Source organism: Crocodylus siamensis, chromosome 12 (assembly GCF_052110815.1).
Source record: "Crocodylus siamensis isolate JL-2025a chromosome 12, ASM5211081v1, whole genome shotgun sequence".
Taxonomy (NCBI): domain Eukaryota; kingdom Metazoa; phylum Chordata; order Crocodylia; family Crocodylidae; genus Crocodylus; species Crocodylus siamensis.
The window spans coordinates 46,744,064-46,761,996 of NC_143406.1; the positions used below are offsets into that span (position 1 = coordinate 46,744,064).

At 47.8% G+C, this 17,933-nt stretch overlaps 1 protein-coding gene across 3 annotated transcripts in view; it reads right to left on the reverse strand.

Moving 5' to 3' along the window:
- CACNA1H (calcium voltage-gated channel subunit alpha1 H) overlaps positions 1–10,927 on the reverse strand; it is a 189,303-nt gene extending 178,376 nt beyond the window's left edge. For all 3 annotated transcript variants that reach the window (XM_090024755.1, XM_090024756.1, XM_090024754.1), the window contains exons 1-2: positions 10,804–10,927; positions 7,675–7,808 (exon numbers count right to left, since the gene is read on the reverse strand). In XM_090024755.1, coding sequence (XP_089880881.1) covers positions 7,675–7,808; positions 10,804–10,896 — 227 coding nt within the window. In that variant the 5' untranslated portion in view covers positions 10,897–10,927. The remainder of the gene's footprint in view (positions 1–7,674; positions 7,809–10,803) is intronic.
- Between the last annotated feature and the right edge of the window lie 7,006 nt (positions 10,928–17,933).

A 17,933-nucleotide genomic window follows, 5' to 3' on the forward strand; every position in this document is an offset into this window, starting at 1 on the left:
TGGCTAGTTAGCTTGGTTGTAATTACAGTTTATAGAGTTTGACTGCAGGGAAGTGCTTGTAAATGTGTCACAAATCTTTCACCACTCGTGTTCCAGTAACGTAACAACATCGGCAGCACCATTGGGACCTGGGTTTTGGTCCCCGCATCAAATCTTTTTTTTTTGTAATAAATACATAGATACATAAAAAACCCAGGAGTGGGAAGGAAGACAGTTTGACAAAAGCAAGCATCAGTAGGCATGTTCTCATCCAATATTTTAAAGTCCCAGATTCCATTTTTCACTTTAAACTGTTAAGGACTTAAACCCTGAGACAGCACCTAACAACCAGATAGGACAAGTCCAAACACTGGCTAGACTCAAGAGCCCAGACCTGACCCCTGGAAGCAGTTTCTCCTCATTCAATGGGTCTCACTAACTACCAGGTCTTTATGTATGTTATACGGACCTATTTTCCATTGCATTTTGATTTCAGGAGAATGCAATGCTCAAGCACGCACAGGGGCAAATCCTTGGCTAGAGCATATCAGTGCAGTGGCACTGACTCCCATGGAGATGCGCCGATTTATACTGAGGATAAAGTGTTAAAATATTGGACTTTCTGTAGTCTTGAGGTACAGTGCATGAACAGAGAGGCAATTTCTGTTTAAAGCATCGCATTTTCTGACAATACCATCTTTGTACACAAATTAACCCAAAGCTTCTAATTGGTGTTTTTATGTTAGCACAAATGTAGGGAGGCCTAGGTCATATTTTGCAACAAGGATAGCCTGATAAGCTAAAATACACTGGGAACCTCTCTACTGGAGCATCCAGATGGGAAGAAAAGTGTGCCAAGACAGAGGTGGTGCTAATGATTGGAGTCCCAAGAATACGCTGCACCGGGGGTTAAAGTGAAATTGTGATTACGATCTCACAGGAGCATGGGATAACCCATATCTTTGAGAGTGTCTGCCCACATTTAAAAACACCTGCATTTTTCTTGGTGCCCCCGGAGCATTGATTTTGCATGATTGGAATAAGCTGAGTTTTACCCCAACAAGCATCCTGGAGAAAACACAGAACATTTATGCAGGGAAGATGCACTTTCAAACTTTTGGGCTGGGTGAGACCTGGCTAGACAAAGTTGGGGATGGTCGTGCTTTGAGTAGGGGTGGGTCTGGATCAGCGGTTCTCAACCTTTCGCACCTGACGTCCCACCAACCGGTTTGTCAAAAAACCTCGGTCCCACCATGATAAAAACAAACCCCCACTTTTTCCAAGAAGCATAAGTGTACATGCATTTTAGTATTATATTAATCAGTAATGGACATTTGCAAATGAGTTGAAGTCCCACCTACAAGACCTTCATGTCCCACCAGTGGGATGCGTCCCACTGGTTGAGAAACACCGGTCTAGATGACCCGTTGAGGTCCCTTTTCCAACCCAATTTTTCCTATGATTCTATGAAGGCTGAAAATGTCGCACACCGGGCAGTCTCCGTGCATACTGCCAGATTGAAGTCCATCTGAGAAGCTGCAATACACCTGGGATTTCTCTTCTACTTTCTCCATCCTGACAAAGGTCCAGGGGAGGTATTACGTCCGTCTCTACAGCAAGAGGACGCATGACGTTGCTTTGAAAGCTTCTTTTGGAGCCTCCCCCATTTCAGACAGTTGGTTTTCCATTACCTCTGTGCGAAGCCGTTGCTGGGATAACTCTATTGCACCCAAGATGAATATGTCCCTTCAGCTTTAATTGAGCCATTCGGGGCTTTTAAGCGTTTCTTGTTATTTTTAATAACAACCAACTTGTACAAATATTTTTTTTTGCCCAAGTAGTTAATATTATAAGTCTTTACAACCTTAACTCTACCTCAAAACTTTGCAGCTAGGAGCTGAATTTAGTGTGATGGATAGCTTTGAAACTCAGCACGGGGTGAACGCAGTTTCTGAAACTAACTGGGATTCATTAAGCGGCTGTAATGCAGATATAAGGGAAGCAGTCCTGAGCCCAACCAAGGACCACACAGTGGGAAATTTATAGCAAATACCAGCTCACACCTGCTAGTTACATTGAGTAGGCCTGTAGCCAGCACCAGGTGCCTGCTTTTAAACAGGAATAGACGAACCATTGTTTAAAAGTCACTGAAATTAATAGCACTGCATCCTGAATCTGTTCCCTGGCTTTGTCCCAAGGAGGCACGCTTGCAATTAATCAAGTGGCTGACTCAGTAGATTCTCCTGTAACTGGATACAGGTTTTTAAACTACTAATAGAACATAAAAGCAGTCAGGAAATGCTGCGCTGAGACCTGGCTGTGCATGCCAGGAAACTGCATGCATGTATTAGGGTCTTAAATGGGCCAAGTCTTAGCACTCTTGCAGAGCTGTTCCTCTGCCGCTATTCAGCAGCTTGCCTTGGATTTCAACAGGCCCCCAGCGGAGAACAAACAAGGATCTCTGGGCCTGCCCTCATAAGAAGCATGAATGAATATTATACTTTGCATTTCTTCAGGACTGTCATTTTAGGGTCTTTTTAGGGGTGGATCCAAAGCCCGGTGAAGGCAAGGGGAACAACTTGTGTAACTACACCAGGTGTTGGATCATTTCTTCTTTATACCGTGAAGCCATCCCCAACCCGCACCATAACATCTGATCCAGAGGTGTCTTTGAGGACGAACACCTTTGGGCTTCCCTTAATCCTCCTTTTCACACGTGTCTCAAGTGTCCATCTTTGGAAAGCCCAAACATTTCCAGCTCCAGTTTGCAGGTTGTGGAGGATGGGATACATGTGGCTTTCAGCAATTCTTCTACACTCGTCCTTTGAACCATCTGGGGGGATCTGACCCCAGCTGACTTCCTGCCCCTTGAGCAGGGGGCTGGAGCCGATGGTCTTGCGAGGTCCCTTCCAGCCCCAATCTATTAAATCTGCATATAAAATGCAAGTATTGGATGGTCAGGGGTAATCAGACACTCTAACATCACCTCCAGTTGCATAAAGGGGCTTTAAAGGGAGTGAGGACACCAACCCTGCTCTTCACCCTTAATGCTAGGGGTGAGCTGGGACCGCTGCAAGTCTACTGCACTGCCTGTTTTTTTGCTCCCTTAGGCCAGTCATAGAAAGAGCAATGGAAATTAAATTAGCCTCTGGGCTGCTCTAAACTTACATTGGTGACTGGGTGGATTTTGTACAACCTGGGGGTAACAGGGATTGCAAAGTTGGCTTCAAGCTTCCTTTGGACTCCGTCTTGACCTGCGTTGTACGTACAGGAGCAAAGTAACTGAGAATCAGGACAAGCGAGCCCATAAACCTTGAAGTCAAGTTTCCACTTAGAGTGAAAGGAGGGTCATTCTAGCTGGCTTTGCCTTCCTGAACGGCTACGTTTCAGCCGCTGTCGCAGCGAATGAGGGGCTTTGGGAACACAATTCAAGGTCAAATCCAAGTCTGAATTTGAACCCATACCCAACCTGCTCTGGAGCGTGCTAGAGGCAGAGGCCGCAAGAAGGACCACGAGGTTGACTCAGCAACTGCTTCACGGCTGCAACGCTGAGTGTGACGCGCTCTCGGGAGTCCCCCATCGGGGACATGACACACATGGACCCTTTGACTCGAAAGGCTCGGTTTGAGGAAGGGCAGACTCCGGTCCGAGCCGAACTGCGGGCTCTCGGGCTCGTCTCATCCCTTTGACTTCCCCTCATTCGTTTGCTGGTTCTTTGCTGGGGAGTGAGGGGGGGAATTCGTCCTGCTGCCCGCCAGAAGCTGAATAGACAGGACAGACACCGCGCTGCTCTGCCTTGGGGCGACTGGTTTGCGGAAAAGACTTGTGCTGAGGCCGTCGACAAATGCAGCGAAATAAATGCATTCATTCACTTGTGCTCCCTTCATTTATGCTTCACTGTTTGGTGTCCCCCCCACTCTCCTGCAGACTGCATGGCAGAGCCCGATGTTCCCTCGGGAGCCACGGTTGCCCCCGATTTGGCGCCGGCAGGCTTTCTCCAGCGCAGCGGTGCCGCTGGCTGCAATCCCCCCAGCTCTGCTCCCAGCAAGGCATAAGCAGCAACTGCATTCAGCAGAGAAGTCAGGAAAGGACACATGAGCTTGTCATCCCCTGGCACGTGGTCGGCGGCAGCTGGAAACCCGGCAGCAGCACAGCTCAGGGCTTTTGCATCTCCTCTTCCTTTCGTTCTCGCTGCGCTTGCCTCCAGTTATCCCTCACTTGGTGGCTGGCATGTTCCCTTCACTGTCCCCACCACCCCTGCTTTCAAAATGTCTGTCCTTTCCTCCCCTGTTTTAGTCCTGCCGTGGCTGGCGTCTTTCCCTAACCTAGCTCTATTAGGCCATTCACCACGATTCACACAAGAGGTGTCAGAAATGCAAACCCTCCTGCACTGATGCACGAGATGAGGACAGCCTGCACAGCCCGATGGGGAACAGGCCTTGAAAGGCAAAAGGCGTTCAACTACTGAGCATCAGCGGGGAAAATGGGACCTTCCTCCTTCACATGGGTATGTGCTGCTCTTCAGTACAGGTATTTAGTGCGTGCTCAGATACCACCCTGAGAAGCTCCAGCTCCTTCTAATCGCCTTCGCCAAGAAAAGCTGCTACTCTCTTGGTCTGCAGAGATGAAATGAAAGGCGTCTGACGCAGTTTGCACGAAATGGGACCCTCTCCAGCGAACAGCTACATGAGCACCCCGTCTGAACCGAACCCTCTTGGGGGGTGGCAGGTCGACGGCGTGGATTGTATTTTTGGTTGCATGGGAAATGTTTTCAGCCTACCCCTGGATCAGAGGAAAGGACGCAAGTGGCACTGGTGGATGTATTTCTCAGGCAGGCAGAGCACAAGAGCGCACTCACCGCTGGACCAGTCTTCAGGCACAGCCCAGGTTATTTTCCAAATTTCCTTACCCTTGGCTTTCTTCGATAACCCTGCGAATGACACAAACCAGCCCGACCCGGACAGACAGAACGGCGGGCCAGGCCCATCTATCACCGGCTTGCATGCTTATGGGAAAGGCCCCGTAATCGCTCAATAGCTTCCAGCTCCGCTTGCTGAAGAAAACAACCCACTTATTATACTAGCATCCTGGCTGCTAACGGTGCGGCCACCCCGGGGACCGCAGAAATACGCTTCCAAAATACTTCGTCATTCAAGTCGACCTCAAATTCTCTCCTTCCTGAAGGTGACAAGCCAGGCGAGGCGGACAAAGCGACAGAGGGACAAGGCAACGGAGGTGCTAAGAGCCGCTTGCTACCTCTCCAGGTAATCCATCCTTGTGCCACTCGAATAGTGGCGCTGCTCCGATTGCTCCCGTGATGGTCTTTGAGCCCCTTCCCAATGCCAATGCGATGCCAAACCGGCACGTCTCCCCAGCGTGAGACGGGCTGGTGTCGCTCTCATGCTACAGAGGCTCTCACCGGGAACAAATATGGGTCAGCACCACCGGTGATGGATCCAGACCAAGCACTTCTTGGCTTGGTGGGGCACAGCGGTACCTTTTGACAGGAAGGGAGAGTTGTGGGGGGAGCAAAGCAAGCTAATCGCATTTTTTTCCAACCAAGGCTTGGCTCAGGATGCTTCATGCTGTATTCAACCCAGGAAGTCCTTGCCTAACTGCACATCCCGACAAACAAAGCAAAGCAAAACCAACTCAACAAGAAGTCAGGAATTGAGGTTGGCTATCGCCAATGTAAGGGGAAATACACTACAAGAACACCATAATTAACCCCCAAAACAGGCATTTCTCAACCCAGGAAATTCAGCAGTAAACTTGTTCTCACCAGCTCACCTATTCCTAAGCATCTACCATGCAGGTTAAACTGCTTTGGAGCAGGCTTCTCCCAGTGTCTGCATCTATTCCTTTAGCCAGAAAACATTTCAGATAGGTTAAACTTTTAGCCTGCTCATGGCTTTCCTGCAGGCTGTCAAGGATCCCATGTCTCCCGAGCCCAGATAATCCAGCGGTATTTCTGGGAATGAATTACCCCTCTCTCCAAAGAGTTCCTAGGGGAATAAGCAGCTGCTGGGTGAGGTGCCCTTTGCAATTTGAGGAGCAGTGGACAGGGTAGCGCCCTGCCCTTCCCCAGAATATAACAATTGCCATTTACTGGGTCAGACCCTAACTCTGATCCAGTCTCCTATTTTGCACCATTTTGCACCGTCTCCTACACTGCACGGTGGCAGAGAACGGAAGCTGAAAGGGGGAGTAAACTGGGTATGACAAGGTATCCAGGTTGTAGCCATATTGGTCTAGAGGCAAAAGAAATCAGAACTTGTAGAGGTGATATATTTTCTTAGAGTTTTGCAAAAAAATTCTTGCAAAAATGTCTTAATTTTTTTTTTTTTTGGTGAAAAAAATCTAATGAAAAAGGTCACCTCTACCACGAGTTCTGATTCCTGGGTATGACGAGGCTTTTTCCCCCACTGCTCCTCTTTCCCTTGCAGCCTCCAGCATTTAAGTCCCAGGAAATTCAGATGCAGAGGCTGTGCCCCCCCTCCCATGCTCAATAGCTCCTGATACCCCTTTCCTTCAGGAGTTTGCCCAGCCTGCACTTCCCTCATCCTGGGCTGGATTTTCCTTGCTCAGCCAAATTTTGCCTTCTCCGCTAACTCCAAGAAAGCGGCTGAGGCCTTCTGGCTACACGGCAGCGCCATGGTTTTCTTGAGACGTTATCCAGTGGAAAATCTCATGCATTTATTTCAATCCCCTACCTGTGTGACTCATGACATCTTAGATTACTAATGATGACAACGGTCATAAGGGTCTAATGCCCTCTTCTCTCATTCTCACTCTTGTTTCCCCAGACACAGCAATCGGCATAAAGCAAAGTCAGTTTTCTTTGTGTTTGTAGTCATTTTTTTTTCACATCAATTTTACTTTTAGGTGCTAAAATACCACCACCTGGTTGCCACATTCAGCACCACAACTGCAAGGGATACAGCAGGGGCCGAGTCCACGGTCACTGGAAGTCAATGGGAGTTTTGCCATCAAGGTCAACAGGAGCCGAACTGAACTCGATGGCATCCTGGAGATCCCTTGCCGAGAAGACGGCCTTAACGGTGACCTCTGGGGACCTGCTGGCTCTCACCGCGCTCAGATCAGATGGGGCTGTGACCAAGCTGGCAACAGGATCACCACACAAGGGACTTCACCGCTTTTACAAAGTCATGCAGGTTCACATCACAGGTTGCAGGGGGCTTGGACAAGCATCTCAGGTACAGAAATACCCTGAGTGTTTACACCCCCTCCGACATGACTGTCCACATTTTCAGAAACTCTCTGTTTAGGGTTTGCAAGAGGAGAGGGGGAATCAGGCACTCTCATACACCTTGCCCCACGGTTCAGCAAATAGCTTAACTTCAAATATCCTAGGGAGGGCAAGGGCAAGCCGAGTGCAAGAAGCTCGGGGAGATTTCTTGAAGCAAAGAAGGACCCCGTTCTCTCCCACCCCCCATCCCCGAGCCCCTGTCTCCAACCCTAGGTCAGGCGGGCGTGATAAACAGCAGCTTCCTCTTTCACATTTTGCAGGTGTGTTTGCAAAATCCATTACGGCTGAGCTCAGTGTTTTACCATCTCTGAGATCAGGTTTTACAAGCTTTTCTTTGGCTCTAGCTCGGGCAGGTTCCTGAAGAAACTACCAAAAGCAGCCGCGGTGCATGTGCATGGGGTTCATTTAAAATGTTGGCTACTGACCCAGCCATTACGATGAAGAAGTCCAGGCGATTCCACGTATCTCCCAGGTAACACTTCTGCCCGAAGATCCCCAAGGCTACCATCTTGATGACCATCTCCACAGCAAAGAAGGCAAAGATGAAGTGGTCAAATGCCTGGGTCATAAAAAAAAGAGAGGAAAACAGTTAGTTCTAGGGGGCTTCTCCCTTAGTGGGGAATAGCAAAGCGAGGGAAGTGGTTATTTCTGCTGTGTGGATGCTGTGTATGAACATCGGAGAGGAAGGAAGCAGGGTGCACTGAGCACCGAAGCGCTAGTCATTGCCTTGAAATGCAAAAAAAAAAAAAAAGCAGGCTACCTGCTGAGTGCTGATGAACACAGCCAGGATTTTTATTGGGCCACAATACGCAATTTCTGTTAATCAACTGACAAAGACATGGGGGCAGAAATACGTTAGAGCTGCTGAGAGGTGAAAGCTTGGCAAATTGTCATATTAATGAGCTACAGTCCTTGGGGTCCTGGCAAACTGTCAGCACGGTACCCTGAATTCATTGCAAAGCCCAGGCACCCTGTGCATACAGAGGGTGCAACATGGGCAAGGAGTAGCAGGGATACAGGTAACACAGGCTGGAAGTAGGGAACAGCCGGTACGATTCTTTTATCGTAAGCACGGATGCCATTTACGGTCCGTGTACAAGCACCCTTTGATGTAGATCAAGGTTTTGCTTTTAAGTGAAGTTAGTCCTGGTAAAATAGGGGAAAAGGTGGAGGCAGGAAGCTGCAGGGCATGTTACACCAGCACTGTCCATGGGCAGGCTCAGCCTTTATCGGGAGGGACCAAAACGGCAGGTCAGTGGGTCACTGCCATTCGACCCTGGGCTCCTCTCTCCGTTGTTACCAACACACGCGGTACGTACTGAGACCCGCGGCTGGCAGAAATGAGCACGGCTTCACTTCCAGATTGAGCCTGACTGCTCTCACACAAAAATATTAACTATTTTGACATATGCTGAAACGGGTGAATGCCTAGATGCTGCATCGGGTTGCCCCATACATTATTAAACAGACCGAGGATGCAAAGATGGGTTTTTGTTGTTGTTTTTTTAAAATCATATGGAAAGGTTGGGGTTTTTTTGCGTTTTGAAAAGCCTCTTCGTGGAAGTTACAGCCGCTTTCTTGGTCTAGACACATTTTCTCCACACGATCTTCCATCCAAACTGCTCTCTTAATGATCATTATAGTCGGCAGAGCCTCCTACATTGCGCCTCTGGTTCTTTCATTTTGAAGCCTGAATGGATTATTGCCAAACTTAATAGAAAGCAGGTGGCTGTGACTTGACTTCTTTTCCTGTAGCTCTTGTGAGAGTGTAGGTGTGCGTATGTGCACTTGTGTGAGATCTAGCTAGTCTACCTGTCCTCTGACCTAGCAATATCCTCCTTTTATAAAGACAAACCAAAGCTGGTCCAGCAGTCTCGGGTCATTTGACGCCTGACATCTGAGCATCTCTGCAAGGGAGTTTGGGTTTTTCTACATCATGTTTTGGCTTCCGTTCCCCCTGCAAGCTGGACCCAGGAGTGGGGAAAAGGTTGTCTGACTATAACTTTTGCCCTTTTTTCTTTCTGCAAATCATTCACAAGTGCACTCTGACTTTTACAAATACATCTCATACTTTGCCACCCTCCAGCTGGGAATGCAACCCATATTCTGGGGGCACGTCCCCTGCGAACTGTTCAGGGACTGACGAGGCCCGTGAGAACCACATGCTATGGTTTTCTACTGCAGGGTGTGGATGAAATGTTATGGAAAAATGGACAACAAATAGCAAATAATCAGTGACAAAAACTCTTAGTCATAGTTTCATAGTTTCTAGGGTCGGAAGGGACCTGAGTAGATCATCTAGTCCGACCCCCTGCCATGGCAGGAAGAGTACTGGGGTCAAACCAACAAGAAGAGTTGGTTTCCATGCAGACGTGGGTATTTCTGAGAAAAATAGATGAGGATGCAAAGATGGTCCACTTGTATGTATACTTCCCAGGGGAAGAACGTGGTTGGACCAGGGAGAAACCTGCAGAGCACAGAGGGGGCCGCTATCTGATGGGGCCCACAAAGGTTTGCACCATCCTCCCAGCTCTGTTTCATGGCTCACTCCATAACAGATCTCTTGTGGCTTCTCTCTTAGTCTGGTCCACATAGATCTGCCCCTAACTTCCCAGAGCTTGAGGCAGCATGCCGACAAAGTCCTTGCCTGGTGCCTTTGCAGATCCATCCTTGACCAGTCTTCTTTAATGGTAAAGAAAAGGCCATTGAGCCCCTTTGCATGGGTTGGATGACTTGCAAAGGGGCTCAATGGCCTTTTCTTTACCGTTAAAGGGTCTCAAGGGTACTAGAGCAGCGGGGCTATTAAAGAACTTACCTGGCCCCAGGACATTACACTGATGAACACCAATGACCGTTACATCAGGTAACGCAAGACACCAGGAAGCCTGAGCTTCTCCACAGTTTTTTTTTTTTTTGGAGTCTAGAAAATTAGTTCTTGCTGGAAACCCAGCTGGGGCCACACACAGGCAGCTTCGAGATGGCCAGTCCTGTGGCATACATCAGATATGTGATTGCCAGGACTCTTCAGGGACTCATACGACCAGTTAAATTGCTGCCTCCATGAGCTCTGAGATGTTATTAAGACTCCATCATAAGGTTTAGTGAGCTCTGGGTTTAAGCTGAGTCCCTGGCAGGCAATAAGCCATGGCATATAACAAACGAGCCACTTGGATTTAGCTGGTAGACTTGGCTGAGGAATAACGCAGACACAAAGGGTGAATTATCTCCCACCTCCAGAGAGAGGGAATGGGATGAAGCAACACCATCAGCCCCTTTGATGCCGGCCACGCAACCATCAGAGCTGGGTTGTAGTTGGCAGGACTGCATGCAAAATTGGCACCTTCACGTGCCATTATCAGTCCCTCAAATTATCCATTCCTCCACTGGATAATACATTCCCTTGATACATTCAGAGCATATTATGGCTCTTCATAGATTCTGGTCAGATTCTTAGTTGGCTCCCAAATGAATAGCTATGCTAAAACACTCCCTGTACCGCATTTGCTGATGCTATGCAAGACATTTGCCAAAGGGCAGAAGGATACTGGTCTTACCTCCAGGATAGTGCACCGCTCGGACTTGCACTTCACATCTTCGCAGGGCTGGAACATGCCCAACGTGACGCAGTTCAGAAGGATGACCAGCATGCTGACGTGCTCGAACCAGGTGAACACAGTAAGTTAAGGAGGACGTGCACTTCATCAAGGACTCACAAAGACAAATCTAAGCAGAAACATGGCAGTACTTACACGTGAAAGAAGCTGTATGTCCCCTTCTCAACAAGAACAAAAGTCCACCCCCATGGCAGCTCAGAAGTGCTAAAATCTGAACTTGAAGTTTCCAGGAAAGGGTCTTGGCAAGGGGAACTCCTGCTGAGATGCACGCGCTTTCATTTTAGACCAGAAGGGAAGGTACAACATGACCAGCTGGGATCTTTTACATTCAGAGTCATAGGGTCATAGAAAACGAGGGTTGGACAGGATCTCAGGAGGTCACACCTAGTCCATCCCCTTGCTCAAAGCAGGAGCAGCCCCAGCTAGATCATCCCAGCCAAGGCTTTGTCTAGGCGGGTTCCTACATCTTGTCATCAGCACCTATTTTTTACATGGGTGTAAGAGCAGCCACGGGGCACCATCATCTTTTGTCCTTCCATAGCGGCAGGCATCTCTGAAGCTCCAGGTTTCTTACCAGCTGATATCATCCCTTCATTCAAATGAGAGACAGTCACTCCTTGGCTACCAAGATAGGTGATCTGAGACAGGCAGAGTTTAACCAACTTAAAAGACAAGAGGTTTGCACTTTTATAGACTAACCAAAGTAGATACACCTACACACACCTCACAAGCTGAAGTTCACTTTGTCGTATGCACCTGCTACCTTCAGCTACTTTGGTTATTCTACAAGGTACAAATCTATCCTGCCTTCTACTTAACTTCACCATCATGTGGCTAACGAGGTCTCTCTTTAACCAACTTGGCTACAGTCACGTCACAAGCCCATAACAGTCTGGATTTGAACACAGAAGTCCTGATTCCTTTCTTCTTGATCCAACCAGTAAGCCAGATAATACATTACTTGCTGCTTTCCTTACACTTGGGCATACCCAAGACTTGCGGTTAGATTTACAAGTCAGCAGCAAAGTGTTAGAAGAGACATGGTACCAGATAAGGATACAGAATATAAGTCATAGGGTGACAAAGGCCGAATGAGGGCTAGACTATACCAATGGAGCCTGCCAGGCTCTATTTCTGACTCAGGGCAGGCTCAGCTCTTCCTAAGAAGCTATCAAGTCTATTTTCCCCCCACAAACACCTGATTCACAGCTGAAAACAAATGGGACAGTTCTTGGTTAGAGAAATCCACTGTGGCTGAACTAACCATTACAACAATACCATAAAGCCAACCATAAAGTCTCACCTAGAGTACTTCAGCCTACATCAAGAATAGCTCCAGCGTCTTTGCTGATGTAACATCAGAGTCCTATATCTGCAAAGGACAGCAGATTTAGGCCTAAAGGATTTGGCTGCTTCTGTTGGGATGATCCAGTTAAAAAAACTTCTGGATTTGGGAGAGGGGATTCTTGCATTTCCCACATGAAGTGTGAAAGAGCCAATTAAAGGGAGGACAAATGTGTGCGTGCAAGCATGGACGTGGGCATCATCAGCAAGGGAATCTGGAACAGTTAGGAAGACTTCCTCATTCATAATAATGCGCTGCTTCTATATTAAGGAAGCCCAAGCAGAAAAGAGCCATATTTGCGCTCAATAGCTCCAGCAAAATTATCCCCTTGTGCCTTGCCTTAATTGTTATTATGCAGTAGGTGGCTTGTTCATTATGCAACGTCCCTACTTAATGCTGTCCCCCGCAGCAGGCCCACTCTGTGTTTGCAAGAGCTGCCTGGATAATAAACCCACTGTTTACGTTCTGGAAGATCACCCATGAAAACCACCGAATGCAAACAAGAGCCTGGGTTATTATCAGAGCCTCCATCTCTGGGGAAACGGCTCAACGGCTCATCACGGTGGCCCCCGAGCCTTTATTTATGCCATGCGTGTTTATGCCCTGTTGTAACTGTCCTCCAAGACGTTGTTTTTGCAAAGACTCCCGGGGCCTGCCGGCAATCTGAGCCGCGAGGGGGGCGGTGCGGACATGCATCCAGCAGGATGTCAGCCACACGCCACCCGGGAAGCAGCTGGGATTTCACTGCCATCCAGGCTGTTTAATCAGACCCAGCCACATTCCATCTCTAATGGCCGGCGGCCTGCCTAAAAGCCACAGAGCAAAGACAGCAAATGCAAGAGCACGTCAGGAAGCGAAGGGAACCTGGCTTCCATTAAGGGCATGTAAAAGCTCACTGTGATAAAGCCCAGCCGTGGACAACCTCCCAGGCTAGACTGAGGCTGGAGTGAACCCGTCATGGAGAGCACTAGCACTAGGATCACATCAAGGACTTTAACTGAGCTGCGATAGTCTATACAAGCCGATGATCTGATTCCAGGTGTTTCTAGCATGCTTATTGACGGGGTGTTTGAGCCTGTCCTTGCTCCAAAGCACATGCCAGAGAAACACAATGGCCTAAAATGCTCTGCTTACATAACACAACTGACTCCAATAGAGTTCTCCTATGAGAGGCTGGTAGTGCAATCAAACACAGCAAGCCTGGAGGAGATGATTAAGAGGAAAATACTCCAGATAAGTCTCCTGCCATTGTGGTTCAGTGGTAGAACCCACATCAGCCACGTGGGAGACCTGGATTTGACTCCTGGATGCACCTGTAACTACAGCCGTTGAGGCACCAAATGGATGCATCTACACTGAGGACTGTGTGGGTGCATCTACATGTTCATTAATGTGCTTTAGGTAATGCACATTAAATGTAATACCTCCAGAAGTATCTACACACGTGCTTTAATGCACATTAGACTATTTTAATGAGCATTAAAGCGTCACTGAAAAACATGTGTTATTTAGTTAATGCGCATTAAGACAGACTGAGCATTTCCCTAGTACCTCAGAATGGAGGTACTAGATTTAATGTGCATTAACTAAACCGTGTTAATGCACCTGTAGACATGCCCTCCATTGTAAGGCATTAGAAACCTGTGCATTCACCTATTTTAATACACATTAGCTAAAGAGAACAGTTTTTCTGTGATGCTTTGAAGTGAATTAAAATAAACTAATGCGCATTAAAGCACACATGTAGATGCGTCCTGTGTGGCCTTTTGATTCTGTCTCAATGGCCTAAAGGGTGGGGATTGAAGATCTGTGCAGCCTCCGCTCCTCCATACATGATCCAGAAGGATGGACAGTTGTCTCCTGCTCCAGATAAACCCAGCAAGTTGCATCTCCCCTCCCAGCCAACTTTGGGCAAGGCTGTTCACAAAGTTGGGAGCCTGGAGATGGAAGAATGACGACAGTGGCTGAATCCAGTGGTTTTAATATTGGGAGAGAACCTTGGACTGGGCAAGATGCGAGGGTAAAAGCATTGCGCTGAAGCTTTGTATGGGACATGTCCCATTTCTAACGGGAAGGCTCTGTGGCGAAAAATAAATTGATATCAAATGCAAACTCAATCAATCAATCCATCAGTAAGACTGGAGATGCAAACGCTTTCTTGATGAGCAGGATGGGGGGGAAGGAGGGGGTGACTGTAGACTCCCAGAAGTTGCTGATAGCTGAATTCCTAGCTTCAGTTTATTTCTTTCCCCCACTCCCCAGTTTTTGATGCCTTTAAATTTTGATTCTTGACATTTGCAGGCCTGGCTGACTCCAACCCACCCCCAACTTTGGGTTAATTAGAAGCAGAGGGGAGAATCCTGCTCCGGAAAGAAAAATAGACTCCTCCAGAACCCAACCAAACCTAACCCACTGCTACATCCCACTTACAATATTTGCATAGCTTGATGGGTTTCATGTGAAACTCCAAGTAAACACAGCTCCTGGGTTATTCCTTTATGCCTGCGTTTGCATTTCTTTCACCCTGGCTGTTGCTCTCTCCTTTTCAGGGCATGGGAATCGTGCACTGATAAAAGGTCCTGGAGCAACAGCTCTGGGGAACTAAGTCTTGTGTTTCCTCATGGTACAGGTGCAGCACAGGCCACATCAAGGCAAAATAGCATGGAGGGATAGTCTGGGAGACTGGATGTCTAAATCCCCCCCCCTTTTTTTTTTTACCACCTAGCTGTGAAATTTCAGATGCAGTGTTGCAAAGAGCTCTCCTGCAACCTGGAAGTTGGAGATGCTCCTGTCCTTTATTCAGCAAATGCCAAAGTTGGGCATGGCATTTTCCAATAATCCTGGAGAGTTTTTGGAAGGATCCCATATAGCACGGTGGTCAAAAATAAGAAAGATGAAGCCACGCTGATCAGAGCTGCAGCTGCGTCCAGTCAGCCAGGTGGTTAGAGATTCCCAGCAGGTACAAAGCACGTGAACCCTCAGTCCCCATGAAGGAATCAGGAAAAGGAGAAATCAGGTTGCCTGTAAAGAAACGTTTCCTACTGCTGAGGCCGTGGACACTTCAAGCGAATGCTGTGGGAGCCCTACTCCTTGTCGTGGCTACTGTTAGACTGGGAAGGAGATTACCCTGTAGGGAATGTGCTTGTCTTGGCAGGGAGACAGACTGGAGCGTACTGGTGAATTTTTCCCCAGGACCAGTGCTGCAAAATTCCCATGCAAGCCCATTCCTTATGTCCTCTCTCGCTCTCTCTGCTCCCACCTGAAAAGGACCAGTTAATTGATAGGCGCTTGGAGGCAGGTTGTGAATTTAAACCCCAGCTTGCTGCAGGTGAAGTTGCTCATTATTCTCTTCCACCAGACAATGTTTTGTCTGCATGCATTAAGCACCTCGCCTATTTATTTCCTCCTCAGATTAATGACGGTGATTTCCTCCCTAATTCAAATGTGGGATTACCCTGAGTGCTGGGGCCTAATGGAGCTAATCCTGCTTCTTGGCGGTGCCCAGAAATTCCTGACAGAGGCAATTTCTCAATTTTTCTCGACAATAAGCTAAGCCGGGAACACAATGTCCCTTGCTTTAAGTGAGGGCAGTTTGCACAGGGAGATATTCTGATCTCAGTGAAAAATGGTTTCTTTCCTATTAGTTGCTAGCAATTCCTAAAATGCCTGGAAACTCAGATTTAAACCATGGCCAGAGAGTTTTAAAAACACTCCTCAGAACAGCTTTGACCTTCCTATGCACTGCTGACACCCCCTAGAAAGTGGATTGGGTGGACAGAGATGATGCTGCTATTCATGGTGGGATTCGCTATAAACGGCAGTGGGGCACAGCCATACCCAGGATGGGGTTGGAAATACCAAGAATAATTCATGGTGCTCCTCTTTCCAGGCTGCCCTCTGCCTTGTTGATCCATGTGCTGGGGATCTGATTCGATCCAAAACCCCCCAGAGATGCAGAGCAAAGGATTCCTTGGCACTAAGCATCTGTATCCCTTTCATTTCAATTCAGATGGCCCAAAAGTTTTACCGCTACAAATACAAGAGCTTATCTTAAATGAAAGCAGTTGAAAGATGGGCAGGATTTCAGGGCACCATCTAGGAATTGTAGAGGGATTTATTGTATTTCTAGATGATGCTCAGAGAGGTTAAATACAACCCAATACAAGTCGCCTTGCATCCGTGAGAGTTGGCCTTGACTGCAGGCAGAGAGAGGTCTGGGCACACGCTGGTTATGATACAGGCCTCGTCCTCCTGTAGCAGGGGAGGGAGCTCTGGACAGGAGAGGGATGCACGCTGAGCCTCTCTCATTTCTTTTTTGAGGGCATTATCGATGAATTAGGAAACCAGACGAAGCAGCAGCAGGAAACATTCGAGGCTTTGAAGCCAATGTAACTGGGGCTGGAGCGTCAAAGAGGCTTTACATGTGATGGTGTGCAACAGGCCGTAGCAGCGAGATGCTTTATAGCTGCGCTGTGAACGCTCTTCCTTGAACCAGCAAACGTTTCCTGAACATAAGACTCACTTCTCTTCCCAGCTACGGGTTTATTGGTTCTCAATTTGGTTTTTTGGGGTTTTTTTAGACAAAGCTGTGCTTCTGCTACGTGTTGCATTTCCAATCCTCCCCCGTCAAAGGAACTCACTGAGGGTCGGGGACGTGACAGCTGTCCTATCTGTTTCTTTAACTGATGAGGCCATGGCTGAGTTGCACGAAAAAGCCACCCTGCTGTAACCTAAGGAGCAAATTTAACAGAGGGCAGTCAGACTGGTACGATGACCCATGTAGACACCCTCGCATCACTGTAAAAGTGGCCGATTTTTGTTTAGCTTTCGTCAGTTAGGAACCAGCGTCGGCTAAAGAGAGATGAACTGATCTTACAGCAAAACAGGAGCTTCCAAAATTGAGATATACACCTGTTCAATTAAAACCGGCTTTAAAAACCTAACTTCACCTAAACGGCGGATATTTCCCTGTGCACAGAAAGCCCTGATCCACCCTCAGCCCATGAGCTGGCCAGGGATGTTATACGCTACGATGCAGCAAGGGCCGAGTTCGAAGGAAAGGTCGCGTCTTTTCAAAAAAGAGAAAAACAGTTCCTAATAAATGTCCAAGTTTAACTCGGTAAGGATTGCAAAATGCGAGGTGATTGCATACAACCATGCGGCTCCTATTCGTGCTTCCTCCATCCCAGACACTGAAACCATATGGACCAGTTCTTGTATCTGCTCTTCCGGTGAAGGTCCAGCACATCCCTTCTAGACGTTATGTCCTGTCTTAAAATTAAGAAACAACTGCTCTTTGTCACATGAAGACGCCATATGTTGATACCCACCCCACCAAACCTGCACTGTGGATTTAAACTTTGACTGATTTTAATCCCTGTAGTAGCTTGTTCTCAGTGCACTCATCTTGTGAAGGTTCCCCATAGAAACCATAGAGAAATCAAGTGGGAAGGGACCTCCAGAGGTCATGTAGTCCAACCCCCGCCTGATGCAGGATCAGCCCTATCCAAACCACCCTATACAACACACAATCTAACCACTTAGTAAAACTACCATCAGCCCTGACACAACGCAAGACTTAACACCTGAACCTGCTGCAGGCAAAGCAGAGGGATCACAGCAGCCAACGTCTTGCTTCTGTAAAAGGTCAATATATACTCAAGAGATCTCAGGTAGAGGGCCATGCCCCTGCCACAGAAGAAGGCAAAACCCCTGACTTTCCAAG